General features: G+C 47.7%; 2 protein-coding genes across 2 annotated transcripts in view; both read left to right on the top strand.

Moving 5' to 3' along the window:
- The window catches only part of sptbn5 (spectrin, beta, non-erythrocytic 5), a gene marked incomplete at both ends in the record, with an annotated part of 191,394 nt that overhangs the window by 42,770 nt on the left and 125,549 nt on the right, over window positions 1-23,075 (top strand). The window contains 7 exons of the mRNA XM_084308563.1: window positions 53-273; window positions 1,371-1,509; window positions 2,817-2,951; window positions 4,387-4,478; window positions 5,625-5,778; window positions 6,687-6,890; window positions 10,148-10,366. Coding sequence (XP_084164689.1) covers window positions 53-273; window positions 1,371-1,509; window positions 2,817-2,951; window positions 4,387-4,478; window positions 5,625-5,778; window positions 6,687-6,890; window positions 10,148-10,366 — 1,164 coding nt within the window. The remainder of the gene's footprint in view (window positions 1-52; window positions 274-1,370; window positions 1,510-2,816; window positions 2,952-4,386; window positions 4,479-5,624; window positions 5,779-6,686; window positions 6,891-10,147; window positions 10,367-23,075) is intronic.
- On the top strand, window positions 18,319-19,980 carry LOC311248887 (tripartite motif-containing protein 16-like; the record flags this gene model as incomplete). The annotated part of the gene is made up of 1 exon (XM_084338116.1): window positions 18,319-19,980. One exon carries the CDS (start codon window positions 18,319-18,321, stop codon window positions 19,978-19,980), a length of 1,662 nt encoding a protein of 553 aa, XP_084194242.1.

The raw sequence follows: 23,075 nt of genomic DNA, 5'->3' as shown, positions 1-23,075 counted from the left end.
AAGTCCCAGCCCTTAAAAAAAAAAAACTTTGCACACTTCTTGTGACTTCCAGGCCGCCCTGAGAGAGGGCTACCTGGAGGACACGGCCCGGCTGGTGCGGAGGCAGGACGTACGGGGCCTGTCCGGCCTGGAGGAGGCGCAGGCCGCGGCCCGGAGGCTGGAGGCGCTGGGGACCGACGCCCTGGCCAGGGAGCCGCGCTTCAGGGCCCTGACCGACATGGCCAAGATGGTGGAGAGAGGGGACTACCACAGCAAGGACTCTGTCAGCAGGAGGTAGGCAGGACCATAGATATCTATAGAACACTAGATAGCTTAAGGAGGAGTCACCAGCGTCACTGAACCGCCGCCATCTTGCCCCAGTCAGCCTTGAGTGAGAGTGAGTGAGCTGCACAGACAAAAATACTCATAACTCGCTGAAATATTGACGGATTTACAAACGGGTTGGTTTGCTATAAACATCAAAGATGTAGTTATGATACTGCATACTTATAAAAAAAATGTTTTAAAGATGTTTTTTTTTTTACAAACCGCTTGAATCATAGCCACGTTAATAATGCTTGTAATAAACCAAACCGTTTGTAAATCCGTCAATATTTCAGCGAGTTATGAGTATTTTTGTCGGTGCAGCTCACTCACTCTCACTCAAGGCTGACCCTCACAAGATGGCGGCGGCAGTGACGTCGCTCTCCATTGGCCGGCAGCGTGGGCAAGCTATCTAGTGTTCTATATATATCTATGGGCAGGACGGCTAGATCCCACCGTCCGGACGGACGTTTTTATTTATTTATTTTTATAAAGGAATGCGTGCGAAACATTATGGGACATTATGGGAAATGCGCTCGCCGTCTTCTCCACAGTCAGACAAGAAGATGGATACCAGTTTCTAGCCTATAGCTTAGCACTAGGGCTGGGTATTGCCTATAGGGGTGGGGGGAAAAATCGATACGTAGTAGTATCGCGATACTTTGCTCACTGCACACATCCAAAAACTCTAAACAGTTTTGCACACATTAATTTAGTTCGACAGTTATTGAGAGTAAATAAGTTTGAATATGGCCACCATGTGATGTCATCGGGGACATTGGACCTCATTCAATACAACGTACAGTACGTAACGTACGTTAGTGCGTCGTTGCTAAAAACTATAGATTTATAATATATATTATTAAATATATAGCCTACATGAAAGGAATGGGGTGTGCTGAGAGCAGAATGTAGATGTGTCCATTCTATTTCACTATAGCTATATCCGCGCGATTGAGTTTAGTTCCATATTATTCATTTAAATCCGAGGATGTCTGTAGAATCGATGAATTGTGAATTGTGTGTCTGTGTATTTGTATTCATATGTGTATGTGTTTGCATTCCAGAGAGGAGAGTATCAACCGTCGCTGGAGGGATCTGCTTCAACAGCTGGAGGATCAGAGGGGGCTGCTGGGAAATGTAGTCCAAACACTCAGTGTCCTCAGAGACATGGAGCTGGTATCACAGGAACTCAAAGAACTACAGGTAGGCCTGCACTCCTGGGATGTTGTTGCAAAGAGATAAATGGTTTACCTGCGTCCTACTTGAATGAATAAGAGATTATCTTGTTGTATTCTATTTGGTCATCTTTTGTTAAAGGAACACGCCAACATTTTGGGAAATTAGCTCCAGAGAGAGACAAGAAGATAGATACCAGTTTCCTCTCTGTGCGTTCAGTAGAAAGCTATCTGGCTGCATTTTAGCCTAGCTTAGCACAATGAATGGAAGCAGACAGTGCCGGTTAGCCTAGGCATTGTCCAACTAACACCTCTCCTGAAGGCTAACCGGCCATGTCCACTTCCATTCATTGTGCTAAGCTAGGCTAATGTGCAGCCAGATAGCTTTCATACTGAACGCACAGAGAGGAAACTGGTATCCATCTTCTAAGCTAATTTCCCAAAATGTTGGCGTGTTACTAGGTTTCAGTTTTTTTGGTGTGTGTGAAATGACAATAATATTTCTTATAATATCATAGAACTATTTAGGATAGAATGATCGTTACAGTAGGTATGATTTTCTTCATTGCACTCTCTCACACCCCCCCCTCTCTCTCTGCTCTCTCTCTCTCCCTCTCTCTCTCTCTCCTCCCCCCCTCTCTCTCTCACCTCCCTCTCTCTCTCTCTGCTCTCTCTCCCTCTCTCTCACCTCCCCCCTCTCTCTCTGCTCTCTCTCTGCCTCTCTCCCTCTCTCACCTCCCTCTCTCTCTCTCTCCCTCTCTCTGCTCTCTCTCCCTCTCTCTCACCTCCCCCCTCTCTCTCTGCTCTCTCTCCCTCCCTCTCACCTCCCTCTCTCTCTCTGCCCTCTCTCCCTCTCTCACCTCCCTCTCTCTCTCCCTCTCTCTCTCTCTCCCTCTCTCTCACCTCCCCCCTCTCTCTGCTCTCTCTCCCTCTCTCTCACCTCCCCCCTCTCTCTCTCACTCCCCCCTCTCTCTCTCTCTCTCTCACCCCCTCTCTCTCCCTCTCTCACCCCCCTCTCTCACCCCCCCCTCTCGCTCTCTCTCTCTCTCACCCCCCCTCTCTCTCCCCCCCTCCTCTCTCTCTCTCACCCCCCCCCTCTCTCTCTCACCTCTCCCTCTCTCTCTGCTCTCTCTCTCTCCCTCTCTCTCACCTCCCCCCTCTCTCTCTCTCCCTCTCTCTCTCCCCCCCTCGCTCGCCCCCCCCTCTCCCCCCTCCCTCTCTCTCTCTCCCCCCCCCCTCTCTCTCCCCCCCTCTCTCTCCCCCACCCCCCCCTCTCACCCCCCCCCCCTCTCTCTCCCCCCCCCCCCCCCCCCCCCCCCCCCTCCCTGGGTCCAGGTCCAGGCTGGTTCTACAGAGCTGGGTAAGCAGCTAGCGGAGGTGGAGGCTCTGCTCCAGAAGCAGGACCTGCTGGAGACCCAGATCTCTGCCCACGGAGAGACCCTGACGGCCATCAGCAACGCTGCACTGAAGGTAGACCCTCAAGACCCCTACACTCTGCATCTTCTGGCCGTCTCAGACCCACTCCTATCCGAGCTCCGGGAGGGTCATCAAGGAGAAGCTGCCTTTTCTCAGTCCTTGCCCCACAATGGTGGAACGAACTGCCCACCCCAGTTATATAAAAATAAAATAAAAAGAACGCTAACTAACCTTACTGTCATGCACTTTTCCTAATAAACTAACCTACACTGTAGCACTCAACACTTTGATGAACATTGTTACCCAGCTGATAGAGTTGTGCCCTTCCTGGTGACTTGTCATACAAAACTTGTAAGTCGCTTTGGATAAAAGTGTCAGCTAAATGACTAAATGTAAAATGTAAATGTAAATCTATCCCACAATGCATAGCGTCTAGCATCCTCTTGGGCTATTAGCAGACATCAGCGCTAACATCTGCTACCAGAGCTGCTATGTCAGCTGTGAAATGTGACAGCTAACACTAGTTAATGTGAATCAAACTAGTTTGCATAGCATGTTATATTCTATTATCTAAATAGCTAAATCTTAATTAAATCGGCGGCTACACATGAAGATGTTCCGAACATGACAATGTTAACATAGAAACATTTTTGAATTCAGGTTTCAGTTTATAGTGTGGAATGAACTGCATATAAAAGTGATATTTGTTGAATGGTATAACTATTTACTATCTAAGGGCTTGTGTCCATAGCGGACGTTTTTTTCAAGGCGGACCGCTTTGAAAAGCAAAAAAAAAAAGCTCAGAGCGTTTTCCTGAGTCTCGCGACTGCCGCGGCTCAGCCACTTGCTCGATGTTGATTGGTCGGTCGAAAAGAGTTACCTTGATGAGCCGCGCTCCTCTCCAAAAGTTGAACTTTATGCGCTGGGAGCGCTCCGCCCAAAAACGCTGCCGCAGAGAGCGCTAAAACGCGAGGCGCGGCGCTGGTAAAAGGAGCGCGCCTGTCGCGTCTGTAGCATAGAAATGAATGACAGAAAGGAGCTGACAACTCATAAAACGTCCGCTATGGACACAAGCCCTAAGAAGGGAGATCCCCCCTTGAACGGCCCTTCTAAGGTTTCTCTTCTCCACATTGCCTGTGGTGCATTTTTTCCTATTGCTAGGTTTTAGTGAGTTTTTCCTTACCTTCGCGTGGGGTATGTCTGGGAGTGTTGCATTCATTTATTAAAAATTTTTTGGACTTTATGCTGTTTTTGTTTTGTTCTTGATTTATTGTGATGTTTCTTTTTGACCTGTTTAAAGAAGACGTGTCCGGCCCATGGGGACATTAACGTGTGTTGTCGGGCCTTACAAATACATTTGATTTGATTTGATTTGATTTATTTGAATGTATTGTATTTTGCTCGCCAGGGTCAATAGATCTCAACGAGGCGTTGATACGGAAATCCTTGACGTTTGTGTTGGCTGACAGTGATATATTGTCTCCCCCAGGGGACAGGGGCCCGAGATGGACAGCAGATCCAGACCAGGATCAAAGCTCTCAACGCCCAGTACAACTCACTGGTCAACCTCAGCAACAACAGGTTCAGTACAACTCACTGCTCAACTTCAGAAATCATCATCATCATCATCATCATCTCCGTTTTACGTCCCTATTTTCCCACTACTGTGAGGTTGGACGGGCAATAACTCCACGCCACTGGAGTCATAATTTTATGGTTTCTAGCTTGTTTTATACCTCGGATGCCCTTCCTCACAGGTGACCCCATTGTCGGTGCGTATTCCTACACACACAAGGCAGTGCGGTTTTCTTTCAGGGTTTTCTCCCTTAGCCTTTGCGTATCCCCACGGACACAAGGCAGTGTGGCACCCTGTATCCCTGGGTAGGGAGGCTAGAGAGGGTACTAACACCCTGTATCCCTGGGTAGGGAGGCTAGAGAGGGTACTAACACCCTGTATCCCTGGGTAGGGAGGCTAGAGAGGGTACTAACACCCTGTATCCCTGGGTAGGGAGGCTAGAGAGGGTACTAACACCCTGTATCCCTAGGTAGGGAGGCTAGAGAGGGTACTAACACCCTGTATCCCTGGGTAGGGAGGCTAGAGAGGGTACTAACACCCTGTATCCCTGGGTAGGGAGGCTAGAGAGGGTACTAACACCCTGTATCCCTAGGTAGGGAGGCTAGAGAGGGTACTAACACCCTGTATCCCTGGGTAGGGAGGCTAGAGAGGGTACTAACACCCTGTATCCCCAGGTAGGGAGGTTAGAGAGGGTACTAACACCCTGTATCCCTAGGTAGGGAGGCTAGAGAGGGTACTAACACCCTGTATCCCCAGGTAGGGAGGCTAGAGAGGGCACTAACACCCTGTATCCCCAGGTAGGGAGGCTAGAGAGGGTACTAACACCCTGTATCCCTGGGTAGGGAGGCTAGCGAGGGTACTAACACCCTGTATCCCTGGGTAGGGAGGCTAGAGAGGGTACTAACACCCTGTATCCCCAGGTAGGGAGGCTAGAGAGGGTACTAACACCCTGTATCCCTAGGTAGGGGGGCTAGAGAGGGTACTACTAACACTTGCCCTAGGTGGACCCTCAGACTAGTGGAGGGAAGGAGTTGTCTTATACTTCTCCATTCTAGTTCGGCTTCCGCTAGAACTAGCCTCCAGCAACAACAGGTTTACTTTAAACATCTCCCCCGGCGGTCTCTCTGAACGCAGACCTGTTGTCCCCACAGGAGGAGACAGTTGGAGGGCCAGCTGAAGCTGTTTGAGTTCTTCCACGACTGCGAGGAGCTGGAGGCCTGGGTGTACGAGCGGTGGCTCCGTCTGCAGACCTCCGGCCTGGGGAGGGACCTCAGCCAGATACACCTGGCTCTTCAGAAACACAAGGTGCTCTCTCTACACATCCACACACACACACACACACACACACACACACACACACACACACACACACACACACACACACACACACACACACACACACACACACACACACACACACACACACACATAGACACACACACACACACACACACACACACACACATAGACACACACAGACATGCAGACACACACAGACACACAGACATGCAGACACACACAGACATGAAGACACACACGTGACACATAGACACACATACAGACATGGAGACACACACATAGACACACACACAGACATGAAGACACACAGACATGAAGACACACATAGACACACACAGAGACATGATGACCCACACACAGACACACACACAGACATGATGACCCACACACAGACACACACACAGACATGAAGACACACACAGACATGCAGACACACATAGACATGAAGACATGATTTTCAGATATGGATTTAGACAGTATGCTGTAAATATAAATATATAACCATATATATGTAACGGTTGTGACAACGTCACCTCAAAGTTCGATGCCCCGAGTGGGAGTTGAACCCCGGTCTCCCACACCGCAGGCAGCAACACAGACCGCTATACCAAGAGGTGAATTCACTTCTAAGTGCTGGGTCTATGTGTCTTTTGAGGATGTGAGAGTGAGTTCAACCCATAGCACCGCTACTCACCCCAGCCCTTCTTGACTGCGCTTCACGATACCATCCGTTACATATATTATGTGCAATATACAGCACTATTACTACGACCCAGCCACCCCGCTCTCTCTAGTCTAGATGTTTAACCTTGGCCTTCTCTCTCTCTCTCTCTCTCTCTCTCTCTCTCTCTCTCTCTCTCTCTCTCTCTCTCTCTCTCTCTCTCTCTCTCTCTCCCTCTCCCTCTCTCTCTCAGGTTCTGGAGGCAGAGGTCCAGGCTCATGAGTCTCTGTGTCAGGGTGTCTTGGGTCGAGGCCAGGAGCTGGGTTCTAAACAGAACCACCCCAGCCAGCAGGCCGTCCAGAAGTGGCTTAGAACCCTCAAGAAACAGTGGAGCCACCTCCGAGATGAGGTCACCAACCGCAAGAACAGACTACAGGCTGCTACTGTTATTAAACAGGTTAATACTATTACTACTACTACTACTACTACTACTACTACTACTACTACTGCTACTACTGATACTATATGGCACTACTACTATTACTACTACTACTACTAGTCTACTGCTACTACTATTACTACTACTACTACTACTACTACTACTACTACTACTACTACTACTACTACTACTACTACTACTACTACTACTACTACTACTACTACTACTACTACTACTACTACTACCACTGCTGCCGTACTCAGCTAGCTAGCTCATCTTTGCTAATGAGCTAGTTGGGTACCCAGCTAGTTAATTAGCTAAATTGTCCTTGTGAATGAGCTATCTAGGTACCCAGCTAGCTAGAAGACGGGAATAAAAGCTAAAATGTCTAGAAAGTACCAGAGAGTGGCTCATAGATAATAAGCTGTCCATTCACCTAGGCAAGACTGAGTCGATCCTTTTTTTTCTTTTCTTTTTTCTCTGATTTTCTCCCCGTCCCAATTAGTCGTTGTGCCAATCCCCCCCCCCCCCCTCCCCTACCTGGCGGCTGTATGCATGTTCTCCTACGAGTCGGTACAAGGGCGTCCCGAGTCGATCGCACGCTTCCTCCGAGACGTGCGCCGACAGCCAGTGACGTCTTTTCACTTGGCAGCGAGGACTCTCATTGGTGAAGTGTAACGCGTGGGAGGGCACGCTATCTCCACCAAGTCCTGCCCCCGCTTAGCAAGCGCCGAGACCTGACCTGTAGGCGTCGCTGTCCACAACGCCAGATTCCCACCCGCCAGCTTCCCCACCCCCTAACACTGCCAATTGTATTAGTGTGAACGGCCAGCCAAGCTGGTGACAACGCCGAGAGCTGGGCTCGAACCCAGCGTCTCCTGCATTGGTGACGAGCGCAATCTCCGCTACGCCACCTGACCGCCCTGAGTCGATCCTTTTTGGCACAACAAGGAGATTAGGCAAAGTCGATCGCATGGAAGTCTCCTGTAATGGAGCAGTAGTCCCAGGGAAACTAGTGTCAATTACCTAGGACTTACACTAGAGCAGTCTCTCTCCTGTGAGAACAGTGCTGCCAACATTATATCCAAGTTCCTGTATCGGAATACCAGGCTTTTTGAACTTGCTGTTAAAAAGCTGTTAGTGTCCTCCTTGCTTCAATGTCATTTTGACTACGCGAGCGCAGCATGGTACAGTGGTCTGTCGACTAAATAAAAAAATAAACTTCAAGTGATGCAAAACAACACTATTTGGTACATACTAGGTGTGCCTCCCAGAACGCATGTAGGAAAGTGCTGAATTCATAAAGGTGGGACTGCTACCAGACAGTGCACCTCAGGGTGGAACAGGTGAAACTGAACCACATGTTCAACATAGTAAATGGTACAGCGCCAAGCTATCTGAAGTATCAGGTCCATGTGGTCCATACGCAGCATGGACACGACACCAGGGCCAGTGTTCTGAAGTATCAGATCCATATGGTCCATACGCAGCAGGGCCACGACACCAGGGCCAGTGTTCTGAAGTATCAGGTCCATATGGTCCATACGCAGCATGGACACGACACCAGGGCCAGTGTTCTGAAGTATCAGATCCATATGGTCCATACGCAGCATGGACACGACACCAGGGCCAGTGTTCTGAAGTATCAGGTCCATATGGTCCATACGCAGCATGGACACGACACCAGGGCCAGTGTTCTGAAGTATCAGATCCATATGGTCCACACGCAGCAGGGCCATGACACCAGGGCCAGTGTTCTGAAGTATCAGGTCCATATGGTCCATACGCAGCAAGGACACGACACCAGGGCCAGTGTTCTGAAGTATCAGATCCATATGGTCCACACGCAGCAGGGACACGACACCAGGGCCAGTGTTCTGAAGTATCAGATCCATATGGTCCATACGCAGCATGGCCACGACACCAGGGCCAGTGTTCTGAAGTATCAGATCCATATGGTCCACACGCAGCATGGCCACGACACCAGGGCCAGTGTTCTGAAGTATCAGATCCATATGGTCCACACGTCGCAGCATGGCCACGACACCAGGGCCAGTGTTCTGAAGTATCAGGTCCATATGGTCCATACGCAGCGCCACGACACCAGGGCCAGTGTTCTGCAGTATCAGGTCCATGTGGTCCATACGCAGCATGGCCACGACACCAGGGCCAGTGTTCTGCAGTATCAGGTCCATATGGTCCACATGCAGCATGGCCACGACACCAGGGCCAGTGTTCGCTCTTGTAAGGTGCCGCGGGTCAAGTCCATGGCTCAGAGATCATTCTTCTACACCGGGATCTCAATGTGGAACAGCCTCCCACTCAGGATAAAACTGTCAGGATCTAGAGGAATATTCAACGGTCAGGTTCGCTCATATCTCTGGGGTGAAGTGGCCGGATAGCTGTCAGGTCATACTTGGATTATTGTTTTAATGATGGTATAATGAAATGCGCTATTTTATGGTATTTGGTCAAGATGTTATTGACTTGTTTTTAGATTTAAATTTATGGATTTCTTGTATTGGACTTTTGCTTCATGTGTTGTTTTATTTATTTTTTGATCCACTTTTTCTCCCATTTTCTATATTTTCTCCCATCCCAATTTCGTATCTTCCAATTCAACCCTCCCCTGTCACGGACGCTGTTTCTTGCCTCCCACAAGCCGGCTGCAATGTGGACTAAGTCATACATAGCACGAGTCCCCTCCGGTACTTGAGGTAACAGCAGTCGCATCTTTTCACCTGCGCAGCTCGATCTCTCAGTGGCGAGGAGTAACGCGTGGGAGGCTCACGCTGCCCCAGACACTTCCTGATTCTACTGCGCAGGCGCACCAACCGACCTGTAGGAGTCGCTGTCCACAACGCCCGATCCCCACCCATCAGTTTCCCACCCCCTAATACGGCCAATGTGTATTAGTGCGGACGACCAGCTAAACTGAAAGCAAATGTGGAGCGCTGGGCTCGAACTGACGAGCCCAGCGTCTCCAGCATTTCGTGGCGAGTGCCTTGCCCACTACGCCACGTAGCCGCCTTCATGTGTTGTTTTATATGTTATTTGTATATATGTCTTCTGGTCAGAACATCGGGACCATGCTGGAAATAAGTGTCACTTTTGTTGTGTCTTTGGATCCATAAATAAAATCAATCAATCAATCAATCATAGACACACTACTAGCATACTACATACATACTACATACATACTACTAGCCACTGCTACTATCAGCGATAACACACATTTTACAAAAGAAACAAACTAAACATGTTCCTGTCCTCAGTATTTTGCGGATGTGACGGAGGCCACCTCCTGGCTCGGCGACAGGAAGCCTCTGCTGATCAGCGAGGATCATGGGAAGGACGAGTCAAGCACGGCGGCATTGCTGCAGCGCCACCTATGGTTGGAGAAGGAGATGGCCGCCTATGGCTCTGAGATAAAGAGACTGGCGGAGCAGGCCAGGAGCGCCTCGAAGCTCGCTCCTCTCACGGTCAGTACTGCTGTCACTTCTGCTGTCAGTTATCACATGTTAGTATCCTTCCACTACAGGGTTAAATATGTGTTTATGTTAACCCTTTCTCTGCCACGCTTATGTACATCCTTATACCATCCTCTGCCAGCTCTATTTGTCTATGGAGAAGTTCCCCTTCTTTGCAGGGCTTTAACTTTTTAAATTGTATTGCTAAATTGACATTACTATGGCCCATTCAACGTCAATTATCTATTGTTCAGGGTGTAGCAACGTTCTACTTTTTCATTCACATATTCATACTAAAATACGGTCTAAAGTATAAGTATGTTTTTATCGTTTTCTGCAGCATTCTGCAGAACGTGATTTATAGCCCTAAATGCATTATATTGATGATCAAATACAGTTTGATAGCGATCGGCGCCAGATAAAAAATTTCAAATGTACGTGCTTCTAGAAGTTACTACTGATCATCTGATGTTGACCGGATGGGGGGGGGGGGGGGGGGTCGTTTATAATTCCGTGGCCAACGTTAGATGATTCATGTAGTGTGGGTGATATGATCATCAGAGCAGTTTGTATCGAACACGGTAAAAATAAACGCTGAAACTTAACCCAGTCTCCTCGGGCCGTTGGGCGATGAGCGTGGAGCAAAAAGATTGCTATTATGGGATGTTGAAATATGCGATCCATCTCCAGGTTGTATAATAGTATATACGTCCAAATCATGTTGTTTATTGAGTTATTGGTAACGGATCGCTATCCATTGTGTCGAGCTGGAGTCCCGGGACCTATAGCGAGTGGTCGGACCGAATTTGGATGAGCACCAGTTTCCGTTTCCGGTTTGCTGTTTGGGCGATCCGCCGATCGGCCACCAGATGGCGCTCTTGAACCGTTGGAGAGTTGAGAGGGGATCAACAGTAGATCTCAAGATTTTTGAAATATTGATCTCAATGACGTGTTACGACATCATTGGCAGATTAAGCATGGCGAGCAATGACGTGTTACGGCGTCCTTGGCGATTAAAGGGTTAAAGTTAGAGGTTATATATGATTGCAAGTAACTGAGTAACTGTCTAACTATGCATAACTGTTTCCACTGGAGGGCGCTGTAGGCGGAGCCGTTAATGCTGCTGCCAGGTAGAGGGTATATAAGGAGATGTTGACTCCCCCTCTGTCTCTTCCACCTTCGCTCTCATAAGAGAAGGATGTATCATGTACTGCTGTGGAGCAATGTGAAATAAACCACACCGTTTATGGCTAAAGATAGAAACCATGCCTCATGAACATATTATTGTCGCCCCATAGCAGACTCTGTCAACGGGTTATGGGCCCAGATCACGCAGGGGCGAAATAATAAAGGGTAGCAAGTTTAGCTGAAGTATAGGCTAGGTTAGCACCGGGAGCACCGCGTGGCTAGACGCTAGGCCAACAAGAGCTAAAGCTACGCCTAACATCAACAAGAGGATGGCAACAAAAGGAAAGAGCAAATGGCCTTCGTTCAACGGAAGAGCCGAGGACTATGAGCTCTGGGAAGAGCGCATGTTATGCTGCATGCACGGTGCGGGACTGAAGACGACGATCTTGACGGCCCCCACGGGACCACTAACGGCGGAAGCGCAAGCCCTGGACGACAAGCATAATGCAGATGCATACTGTGAGTTAGCACCACTGCTCGACGACACAAGCTTGGGGCTGATATTCCGCGACACTAAGGACAAAGGCCGAGAAAGCCTGGAAGTGTTGAGAGAGCATTATATCGGACAAGGAAGACCCCGAGTCGTGTCCCTCTACATAACACTAGCAGCACTGACGAAGGGGCACACCGAGACTGTGACCGAATACGTCATCAGAGCTGAGCAGATCATTACGGCGCTGAAGAGTGCAGGAGAAGCACCAAGCGATGGACTAATGATGGTGATGGTGATGAGAGGACTACCGGAGCTGTACAAACCGTTCACACTCCTGGTAACACACGGTTCAGCGGACATGGCGCTGGGAAAGTTCAAGGCCAAGTTGCGAAATTTCGAGGCCTCAGAAGATACCCACCCAGCCGCCGCGGAGGCGGGAGAGAGGGTGCTGAAGGCCCGAGCGACGCCGAGGGAGAAGACCAGGCCCACGACGGAGCTGGCGTGTTGGCGATGCGGAGAAAAAGGCCATCGGAAAAGTAACTGCACAAAGACACAGACAGAGTGTGCATGAAGAAACGCGACCAGAGCGCGCGGTATGCGCATGGACAAGATGGCGGCAGTGGACAAGATGGCGGCGACGGTGGACGTGAGACGAATTGAGACGACGCCCGGAGAGTAGCGGGGCAAGAAGACTTCATCTTCGGGGCGCAGACAGTGTACGTCACCCGGCCAACGCAGCTGCAGCAGGCCCAAAGGAAGGGACTGATCGTGGACACAGGTGCATCGTCCCACGTCATCAACGACAGGAGTCGGTTCAAGAACGTTGACAACATTTTCGACCCGGAGAGACACAGCATGGAGCTGGCAGACGGGAAGCGCACCTACGGGTTGGCGCAAGAGAGAGGAGACGCACAGGTATGCCTCATAGACAGTGAGGGGCGCCGGTGTACAGTGATGTTAAAAAACGCTCTCTACGTACCCTCGTTCCCACAAGAACTATTCTCTGTAATAGCTGCTACTGCGAACGGTGCCAAAGTATTCTTCAATGAAGGTAAACATTTTCTTGTAGAGCCTGACGGTACGCGATTTAACATAAAGGTGTACAAGAGAATGTATTATCTACAAACAGAGTGTAATGACAACGACAAGTGTAATAATAATGATATGTGTAATGTGACTGTCAGTCACGATATTCAGACATGGCATGAGATTATGGGTCATTGTAATTACGAGGATTTACTGAAACTGCAAGCAGTGACAGAAGGCATGCACATTGAAGGTGAAAAGCGTAGACCTGACAGAGAATGTGTAGTGTGCATAAAGGGGAAGTTCACTCAATCGAGAAACAGCGATCCCACAGAAAAAGTAAAGGTACCACTTGCGCTAGTTAACACAGATCTAGCCGGTCCAGTAAGCAACGAGTCCATAGGAGGCTTTAGATATGTACAGTCTTTTACAGATGTGTGTACAGGGGCAGTGTTTGTTTACTTTCTCAAAGCAAATAGTGACACACTCCAGGCCACGGAGAAATTCCTGGCAGACGTAGCCCCTTATGGCAACATAAGATGCTTGAGGTCCGACAACGGAACCGAGTTCACAAATAGAGAGTTCCAATCACTGTTGAGAAGGAACAAGATAAGACACGAGACGTCATGTCCATACTCCCCACACCAGAACGGAGTGGCAGAGAGGGAATGGCGCACTCTTTTCAAAATGGCTAGGTGTAAGCTAGTAGATAGTAACTTACCTAAGAGTCTATGACATTATGCGGTGCAAGAAGCCGCTTACACCAGAAACAGGTGCTTTAATAAGCACACAGGCACCACCCCGTATACAGCGCTGACAGGAAAGAAGTGTAATCTAGCTAGAATGCACCAATTTGGATCAGTGTGTTATGCGTACCTGCAGGACAGAGGAAAGCTTGAGTCCAGATGTGAAAAAGGACTCTTTGTAGGGCATGACAAGGGAAGCCCCGCTTTCCTAGTCTATTATCCCGGTAAAGGGAGAGTGCAAAAACACAGGCTAGTCAAATTTGTCACAAAGACAACATGTGAGAACGAGACACAGACAGAGGAGCCAGAGCTGGACTCGAGTAAGGTGTGAAGAAACAGAGACACCTCAGCCTAGTGTACTTAGCACGGTCGTGCAGACAGACAGTCAGCAACCCCCAGAGGACGATGACGAGAAGCACCCGAGGGTGATGTCACATGCCCCAAGCAGTGGGAGGTATCCCTCAAGGGAACACAAACCCCCAAAGTATCTGACAGACTATGCCCGGAGAGAAAGTGACGAGGATGACAGTACACTTACCAGCATTGATTACTGCTACAGAGTAGTCAGTGGAGTACATCAGACCTTTAAAGAGGCCATAGTGTCCCCTGAATCAAGTAAATGGGAGAGAGCAATGGATGAGGAGATGAGGTCCCTAGAGGACAACCACACCTTTACTCTAACCAAGTTACCAGAGGGCAGACAGACAGTGGGAGGGAAATGGGCGTACTCAATCAAGGAGGGTATTGAAGGCCACGACAAGTACAAAGCCAGGTTCGTAGCTAAATGTTACAGTCAGAGGGAGGGGATAGACTATGGTGAGACCTTCTCCCCCACAGCCAATCTGACCAGTGTAAGGGTAGCAGGGCCCGTGAGCGGATCGGCGCGGGCGAGAAATCCGCTCTTCGCTCTAGACGGCTTGTTCCGCTCCGCTAATCGCTCATGTTGACCCCGCCCCCAAGTCGCTCTCCGCTCGCTCACCGCTCACCTTGAATCGAGCGCTCCCCGGTCCCCGCTACACATCGCTCGGCAGATTAAAAAAAAAATTTGGAGCATGATGTAAATTTGCTTGATTTGACCAAACTACAACAGTCTACACCCCCTGGGCCCCTTAACAATTGTTTGTATTGAGCCGTATTGTAATTGTACCCATTCTGCAATGTTAAATAACGTTGTTTATAGCTCTACTAAGCGATGATAGCTAGCCTAGCCACAATGCTATGGTCGCTGCCATTAACGTTAGCATGTAAGCTAACGACAACAACAATGGCGTCATATACTTTTTCTAACAGGATGTGAGTGACGGTTCACCCTTCTCATTGGTTGAAAATGGCCTTCATGTTTGTACATCGCCATCTGTTGCTTTGGCATTGTACTACATGTATATTACATCAGTGTTAAACCACTGTGAGCGGCCCGGAGTGGATTGGAGCGGAGGAGAACTCTCGCTCCGGACGTCGCGCCGACCCATTTTAAAACCCACTCCGTCGCTCACGTCAAAACCGCCCGCTCCGCTCCCCGCGCCGCTCACGCGCCCCGCCGCTCACATGGCCTGAAGGGTAGTGATGCAGAAAGCGGCTGAGGACAATTTCATTTAGCACCAGATGGATGTGAAGACAGCTTACCTGCACTCACCCATAGATAGGGAGATATACTGTACATGGAACAACCTGAAGGTTACGAGAAGAAAGGAGAGAAACTAGTGTGTAAGCTAGAAAAATCCATTTACGGCCTGAAACAGTCTGGGCGAAATTGGAACGAGATGCTTCATACATGTCTCATTGAAGATCACTTCCTACAGAACCCAGTAGACCCCTGTGTTTACTCAAGGGAGTCAAAAGAGTCAGGAAAAGTGATAATTGTCATTTGGGTGGATGATTTGATCATCACAGCAGACAACACTAGAAACCTAGAACAGGTGAAAGGTATGCTCTCCATCAGATTCAAAATGAAGGACCTTGGAAGGTTAAAACATTTTCTAGGCATGGACTTTGAACAGTCTGCCAATTGTGTAAAAATATCCCAGAAGAGATATGTGGAAAAGATCCTGAAAAGTTTTGACATGCAAGAATGTAGAACAAGGGAAGCACCATGTGATCAAAAACTAGACTACCAAGAGGATGCTCAGAAACTGACTGATGTAAAAATGTACAGAGAAGCTGTAGGTAGCCTCATTTATTTGACAACATGTACTCGCCCTGACCTATGTTTTGTAGTGAGTAAATTGTCACAGCATTTTGCTGACCCCACAGAGGAGCACTGGATTACAGCAAAACATGTTTTTCGTTATCTCAAAGGTACAGCAGATAAACAGCTTTGTTTCAGAAAGAGCAGCGAAGGCTTAGGGCTTAAAGCCTACAGTGATGCAGACTGGGCAGCAGACACCACAGACAGAAGAAGTATTGTGTGAGTTTGAACACAAACAGCTCACTGGTTTCGTGGAAAACAAAGAAGCAGCCCACAGTGGCACTATCAACTTGTGAAGCCGAATATATGGCTCTAGCTATGGCAATACAGGAATGTATTTATCTAGAACAACTGCTCGAAGGAATGGATACCTATGTATTAGGGATGCTCGATATTGGCTTTTTTACCGATACCGATATTCCGATATTGTCCAACTCTTAATTTCCGATACCGATATCAACCGATATCAACCGATACCGATATATGCAGGGTTTCCCCCCCAAAAAAACTGAATAATTTCAGGTAACTAATAATTTCACTGGATATATATATAACAAATATTGTTATTGTTTTTTTCTTTTTTTAAACCGATACCGATATTTTCCGATATCACATTTTACTGCCGATATCGGCCGATAATATTGGTCGGCCGATAATATCGGACATCCCTACTATGTATATAAGAAGACTGTTGTTTATGAAGACAATCAGGGAACCATTGCGATTACTAGAAACCCTGTGTGCCGACAGAGAACATGTCGATATAAAATATCATTTAATCAGATCTGTCATCAGAGAAGAAAGAATGACACTGATTTATTGTCCAACAGACGACATGGTAGCAGACGCTATGACGAAACCTGCTTCCAAACTGAAATTGAGAAGATTTGCAGAGGTCATGTTTAGTGTGTAAATATTGACTTCTTCTTTCGTGTAACGTCAGAGGTCCAACTCCGTATCTTGTAGCCATGCCCTTAACTCTGGTCCCACATCAAAGAGGCTGGCTTCCGAGGGTGGTTTGTATAGGGGGCAGATGGTCAGGATGTGGTCAACAGTCTGCTCAGGGTCTCCACACTCACATGCAGCGCTGTCTGCCAGGCCCCACTTCTTTAATGATGCTTTAAAGCGACCGACCCCAGATCTTAAACGGTTCAGCAGAACCCATTGCCGGCGTGGAAGATCGTCTCCGAACCGACAGGGGAGTAACCGGGAAGCACAGCATATAAAGGGAGACTAATTACAACGAGACACACCTGGACAGACACACATGCTGACAAACAGTGACACCAAATACATGACAGGACTGAATAACAAAACATACAAATACAAGAGACAACACACTAGACCAGACCAGGAAACAGAGTGGGCAACATGAACAACATGACGGAGAATACATTAAACATTAAGGATATATTGAGAATACAAACATGAATTGACATCAATAGTGGCAGTAGCGGGAAAGGTCCACCAGAGGGCGAGGGAAAGGGGGGTGCAGGGAACGGTCTCTGAACTGGCGGGGGGACGTGGCCAGGCTGGACAGGCGGATTATGACAGATAGACAGTATTCAGTATACCTTCACACTCTATTATCTTATGCAACTCATATTCACTCCAAACTGAAATATACATACATTGTTGAATGAACAGCCTGTTTCTTGAAGTTAGACTCTAAATTGAACCGTTTGTCGTAGAGACTTGCGGGTTGTACCATTGTACTAAGTAGGGATATCCTCTTTCATTGGTCTATATTGACCACGTCTTTAGGCCGTGCCCCCTTTTTGTATCTTTTGAACCGTTTGTCATAGAGACAATACAGAGCCTCTCCTGTTGGCCGGCGGTGCACAGGCATCATCCACACTTTCACACTTTCCCCGCACGGAATTGTAAATTTTTTGTCTATTTGTCTAATTGTCTATTTTTTTTATTAAAAGCGAAGGTTCGAACGTCCGTTCGAAGAACCCTGACGAAGTTTGATCCCAAAAACAGGCTTCGGGGACAGCCTTACCAAACATATTATTTATATTATTCAAATTGAACTCAAACATGTTCCGTTGTGATGTCACAGTATGATGTCATAATAGTACATTCTAGAACATGTGTGATGTCACAGTATGATGTCATAATAGAACATTCTAGAACATTTGTGATGTCACAGTATGATGTCATAATAGAACATTCTAGAACATGTGTGATGTCACAGTATGATGTCATATTAGAACATTCTAGAACATTTGTGATGTCACAGTATGATGTCATATTAGAACATTCTAGAACATTTGTGATGTCACAGTATGATGTCATAATAGGACATTCTAGAACATTTGTGTACAGTATATATTCAACAATTCTCTCAGAAGATCTCATTGTGCCTCTTGAAACAGTCTCTTTGTAGAATAAAATGGCGCAGCAAGGAGTTGATCTGTCCCGGGACCAGTTCTGCTGTGCTATCTGTCAGGATGTACTGAAGGATCCGGTAACTATTCCCTGTGGACACAGCTACTGTATGGGCTGTATTACAGACTGCTGGGATCACGATGATCAGAGGGGGATCTACACATGTCCCCAGTGCAGGGAGACTATTACTCCGAGGCCTGTTCTGAAGAAAAACAACATGCTGGCTGAAGTGATAGAACAACTAATGAAGACAGGACTCCAAGCTGCTCCTCCTGATCACTGTTATGCTGGACCTGGAGATGTGGCCTGTGATGTCTGCACTGGGAGAAAGCAGAAAGCCCTCAAGTCCTGCCTGGTATGTCTGACCTCTTTCTGTGAAACTCACCTCCAGCCTCATCATACTGTAGCTCCGTTAAAGAAACACAAGCTGGTCAAAGCCTCCACACGGCTTCAGGAGAACACCTGCTCTCGTCATGACAGGATTCTGGATGTTTTCTGTCGTACTGATCAGCAGTGTATCTGTTATTTGTGTTCCATGGATGAACATAAAGGCCATGATACAGTCTCAGCTGCAGCAGAAAGGACGGAGAGACAGAAAGAGCTTGGCATGAGTCAGCAGAAAGTCCAGGAGAGAGAGAAGCGACTCAAAGAGGCCCAACAGGCTGTTGATTCTCTCAATCGCTCTGCTGATAAAGCAGTGGAGGACGGTGAGAGAATCTTTACTGAGCTGATACGCTCCTTGGAGACGAGGCGCTCTGAGCTGAAGAAGGTCATCAGAGCCCAACAGAGGACCACAGTGACTCAGGCTGAAGAACTGCAGAAGAGACTGGAGCAGGAGATAGCGGACCTGAGGAGGAGAGACACTGAGCTGGAGCAGCTCTCACACACAGAGGACCACATCCACTTTCTACAGAGTTACCCCCCCCTCTCCAGTCCCAGTGAGTCTACAGACTCACCCAGCATCAGTGTCCTTCCTCTCCTGTACTTTGCAGATGTGACTGAGGTCGTGTCTAAGCTGAGAGACAAACTACAGGACGTTCTGAAAGAGCAGTGGCCCAGAATCTCAACAACAGTGAATGCAGTTATTAATGTTTTACTGCCACCACCAGAGCCCAAGACCAGAGCTGACTTCTTAAAATATTCCTCTCAGATCACACTGGACCCAAACACAACAAACACACGTCTGTCTTTGTCTGAGGGGAACAGAAAAGCAACATGTATGCGGCAAGAGCAGTCATATCCTAATCACCCTGAACGATTTATTGAAAGGTGGCAGGTTCTGGGTAGAGAAGGTCTGACTGGACGCTGTTACTGGGAGGTGGAGTGGAGTGTAGGGGTTTCTGTAGCAGCCTCCTACAAAGACATTAGTAGAACAGGCACTAGGGAGAACTGTGGATTTGGATTAAATTCCAAATCCTGGGCTTTAGAGTGCACACCAAGTAATTACTTCTTCAGCCACAATAACAAGAAAATAAGAGTACCGGGCCCCCGGTCCTCCAGAATAGGAGTGTACCTGGATCACAGGGCAGGTACTCTGTGCTTCTACAGCGTCTCTGACACCATGACCCTCCTGCACAGAGTCAACACCAGATTCACTCAGCCTCTCTATCCTGGACTTTGGCTTCTCTCATACCCTGCGAAGGCTGAGTTCTGTGAGCTGAAGTAGAGATCAGTGACATTCACAGCTCCTCTAACCAGGGTTTTGGATTTAAATTGATCTTGAAGAAGCTGAGTTGTGAAAGATGAGGTAATTAGGCGTTACATTCACCCAGTCACTCTATTGTTGTTCTGAAGGACACATACACATACACACACACACACACACACACACACACACACACACACACACACACACACACACACACACACACACACACACACACACACACACACACACACACACACACACACACACACACACACACACACACACACACACACACACACACACACACACACACACACACACACACACACACACACACACACATAAAAGAGACAAGAACACTTAAACCAGACAGGGGAACAAGAAGGGCAACATGGCAGACAGGGAGCCACAGCAGGAGGGGAAGGGCACAGAGGAACATAGACAATCTAACCAAACACAAGTGTACGAGGAGTCCCCCCAGAGGAGGTGAAGGGAACTGTCCATGAGCAGGCCGGGAGAGGAGTCCCCCCAGAGGAGGTGAAGGGAACTGTCCATGAGCAGGCGGGGAGAGGAGTCCCCCCAGAGGAGGTGAAGGGAACTGTCCATGAGCAGGCGGGGAGAGGAGTCCCCCCAGAGGAGGTGAAGGGAACTGTCCATGAGCAGGCGGGGAGAGGAGTCCCCCCAGAGGAGGTGAAGGGAACTGTCCATGAGCAGGCGGGGAGAGGAGCCCCAGAGGAGGTGAAGGGAACTGTCCATGAGCAGGCGGGGAGAGGAGTCCCCCCAGAGGAGGTGAAGGGAACTGTCCATGAGCAGGCGGGGAGAGGATTCCCAGAGGAGGTGAAGGGAACTGTCCATGAGCAGGCGGGGAGAGGAGTCCATGAGGAGGTGAAGGGAACTGTCCATGAGCAGGCGGGGAGAGGAGTCCATGAGGAGGTGAAGCGAACTGTCCATGAGCAGGCGGGGAGAGGAGCCCCAGAGGAGGTGAAGGGAACTGTCCATGAGCAGGCGGGGAGAGGAGTCCATGAGGAGGTGAAGGGAACTGTCCATGAGCAGGCGGGGAGAGGAGTCCATGAGGAGGTGAAGGGAACTGTCCATGAGCAGGCGGGGAGAGGAGTCCATGAGGAGGTGAAGGGAACTGTCCATGAGCAGGCGGGGAGACGAGTCCATGAGGAGGTGAAGGGAACTGTCCATGAGCAGGCGGGGAGAGGAGTCCATGAGGAGGTGAAGGGAACTGTCCATGAGCAGGCGGGGAGAGGAGTCCATGAGGAGGTGAAGGGAACTGTCCATGAGCAGGCGGGGAGAGGAGTCCATGAGGAGGTCGGGGGAAGTGATGTGGAGGGAAAAGTCCAGGGATTGGAGGGGGACGTGGGCAGGACCAGGTGGAACATAACAAGGACTCTATTCAAAATAATAGCATACAAGTAAATATTGAATGTATGTAAGTACCTGAAGTAAAATACACATTCTGTATGGTGTACTACACAGGATTATAAATTCTCAATGCATCAACCTCTGTTTGATGTCAAACTGGTTGTACATCCAGTTATGCTGGTTGTGATTCCTTCCTTTTGACATTGACAGACTTACACATTAAATGTGCATTATGTTTTCCATCTTATCACATATTTTGGATTAAAAGAAAGTACAGTAACTCGCAGGGTTTGTATAAATGTAGTCGAGGTAATAATAAATTAGGAAACTTCCTTTGAAGTGTATTATAGTAAATGTATTGAGATCCCTAAACTGGAAATACTCAAGTAAAGTATCCTAAAAACTGTATTTAAATACAGTAGTAAAAGTACTTTCTTTCCTCCCCTGGGTTCTCTACTTTCTTTGTTACTGTACCTATTTTACTCATGCATATTTGGTAACATCAAGTTATTCTCTAGATATCATATTAACAACTGTACTGCAGAGGCGGCCTACACATGGGTTTTATAGGTTTTCATTGCATTATCATTTCATATATATTTATATAACTTTGCTCATGAAATGAGAATTACTGCAGATGTACTTTGACACTAATGCCCAGCAATGAAGTCAGGGTTTTTCTGAGACATAAAGGAAACTGGTAAGAAACCAGCCTTCAAACAAATCAGTAAATCAAATCAGTGAAATAACAAGAGAGAGAGCAAGAGAGGAGAAAGAGGGAGTGTGAGAGAAGAGAAAGCAAGCGAGGAGAGAATGAGAGTAAATGAGAGAGACAGTGAATCACTACCCACTTTCAAAACACTCTAGAAGAGCACCTATGGGAAACTGCAATTCAAAACTGGCCCTGTAAATGTCCTAACCCAACCCCCTCCAATGTACAGTAAATGTCCTAACCCAATAATACACGAGACCCTCCTCTTGGAACCAAGTATGGTTTCGTCGATATTCCAATGTACAGTTTTGCTTGTACAGTTGTACAGTTTCCCCCACCCCGCCTACCCCCCCCCACCCCACCCACCCAACCACCTCCAATGTACAGTTTCTTCGTCAAATGTATATACTCTTTTTTTGTTTTTTATTTTTTTTTTACTTTTTGTATCACAAACAGTACTGTATTTGTAAATCTGGTATGTCATAAATGTATAGATGTAGCAGTACTGTCTATCTGTATGTTGTGTATGTCATAAATGTTATGATGAATTGAAAATGGGGGACCCTGAGGTAAACAAGACGAAAGTCTTTCTCTGGTCTGCATCCCCTTAACAATTGTGTGTATTGAGCTGTACTGTATTGTACCCATTCTGCAATCTGTTAATAAAGTTTTCAATAAATCAATCAATCAAAGAAAATGAGAGTAAGTGAGAGAGAGAGAAAGTGTGTATGTGTGTGTGTGTGTGAGAGAGAGAGAGAGAGAGAGAGAGAGAGAGAGAGAGAGAGATTATAATTGTGGCGATAAGAAAGTAGCGAGCCAGACGTAGTTATGCATTATTTTTCAAATAATACAACAATTTAATTTGAAAAATTTGACTAAATTTATGAACTTGAATGAACATGAACTAACAAAAAAATCGAATGGAAAAATAAATAGTTGTATGGCACTTAACAGCATCATTTACCTCCTTGGCAAATAACCAGCTGTATTTAGTTTTCCAAAAGGTCCACTGACTCGGTCCTCAGCATTG

Source organism: Notolepis coatsorum (genome assembly GCF_963971535.1).
Source record: "Notolepis coatsorum genome assembly, chromosome: 2".
Taxonomy (NCBI): Eukaryota; Metazoa; Chordata; class Actinopteri; order Aulopiformes; family Paralepididae; genus Notolepis; species Notolepis coatsorum.
The sequence above is the reverse complement of the archived record's forward strand: the minus strand, read 5'-3'. Positions and strand labels throughout refer to the sequence as shown.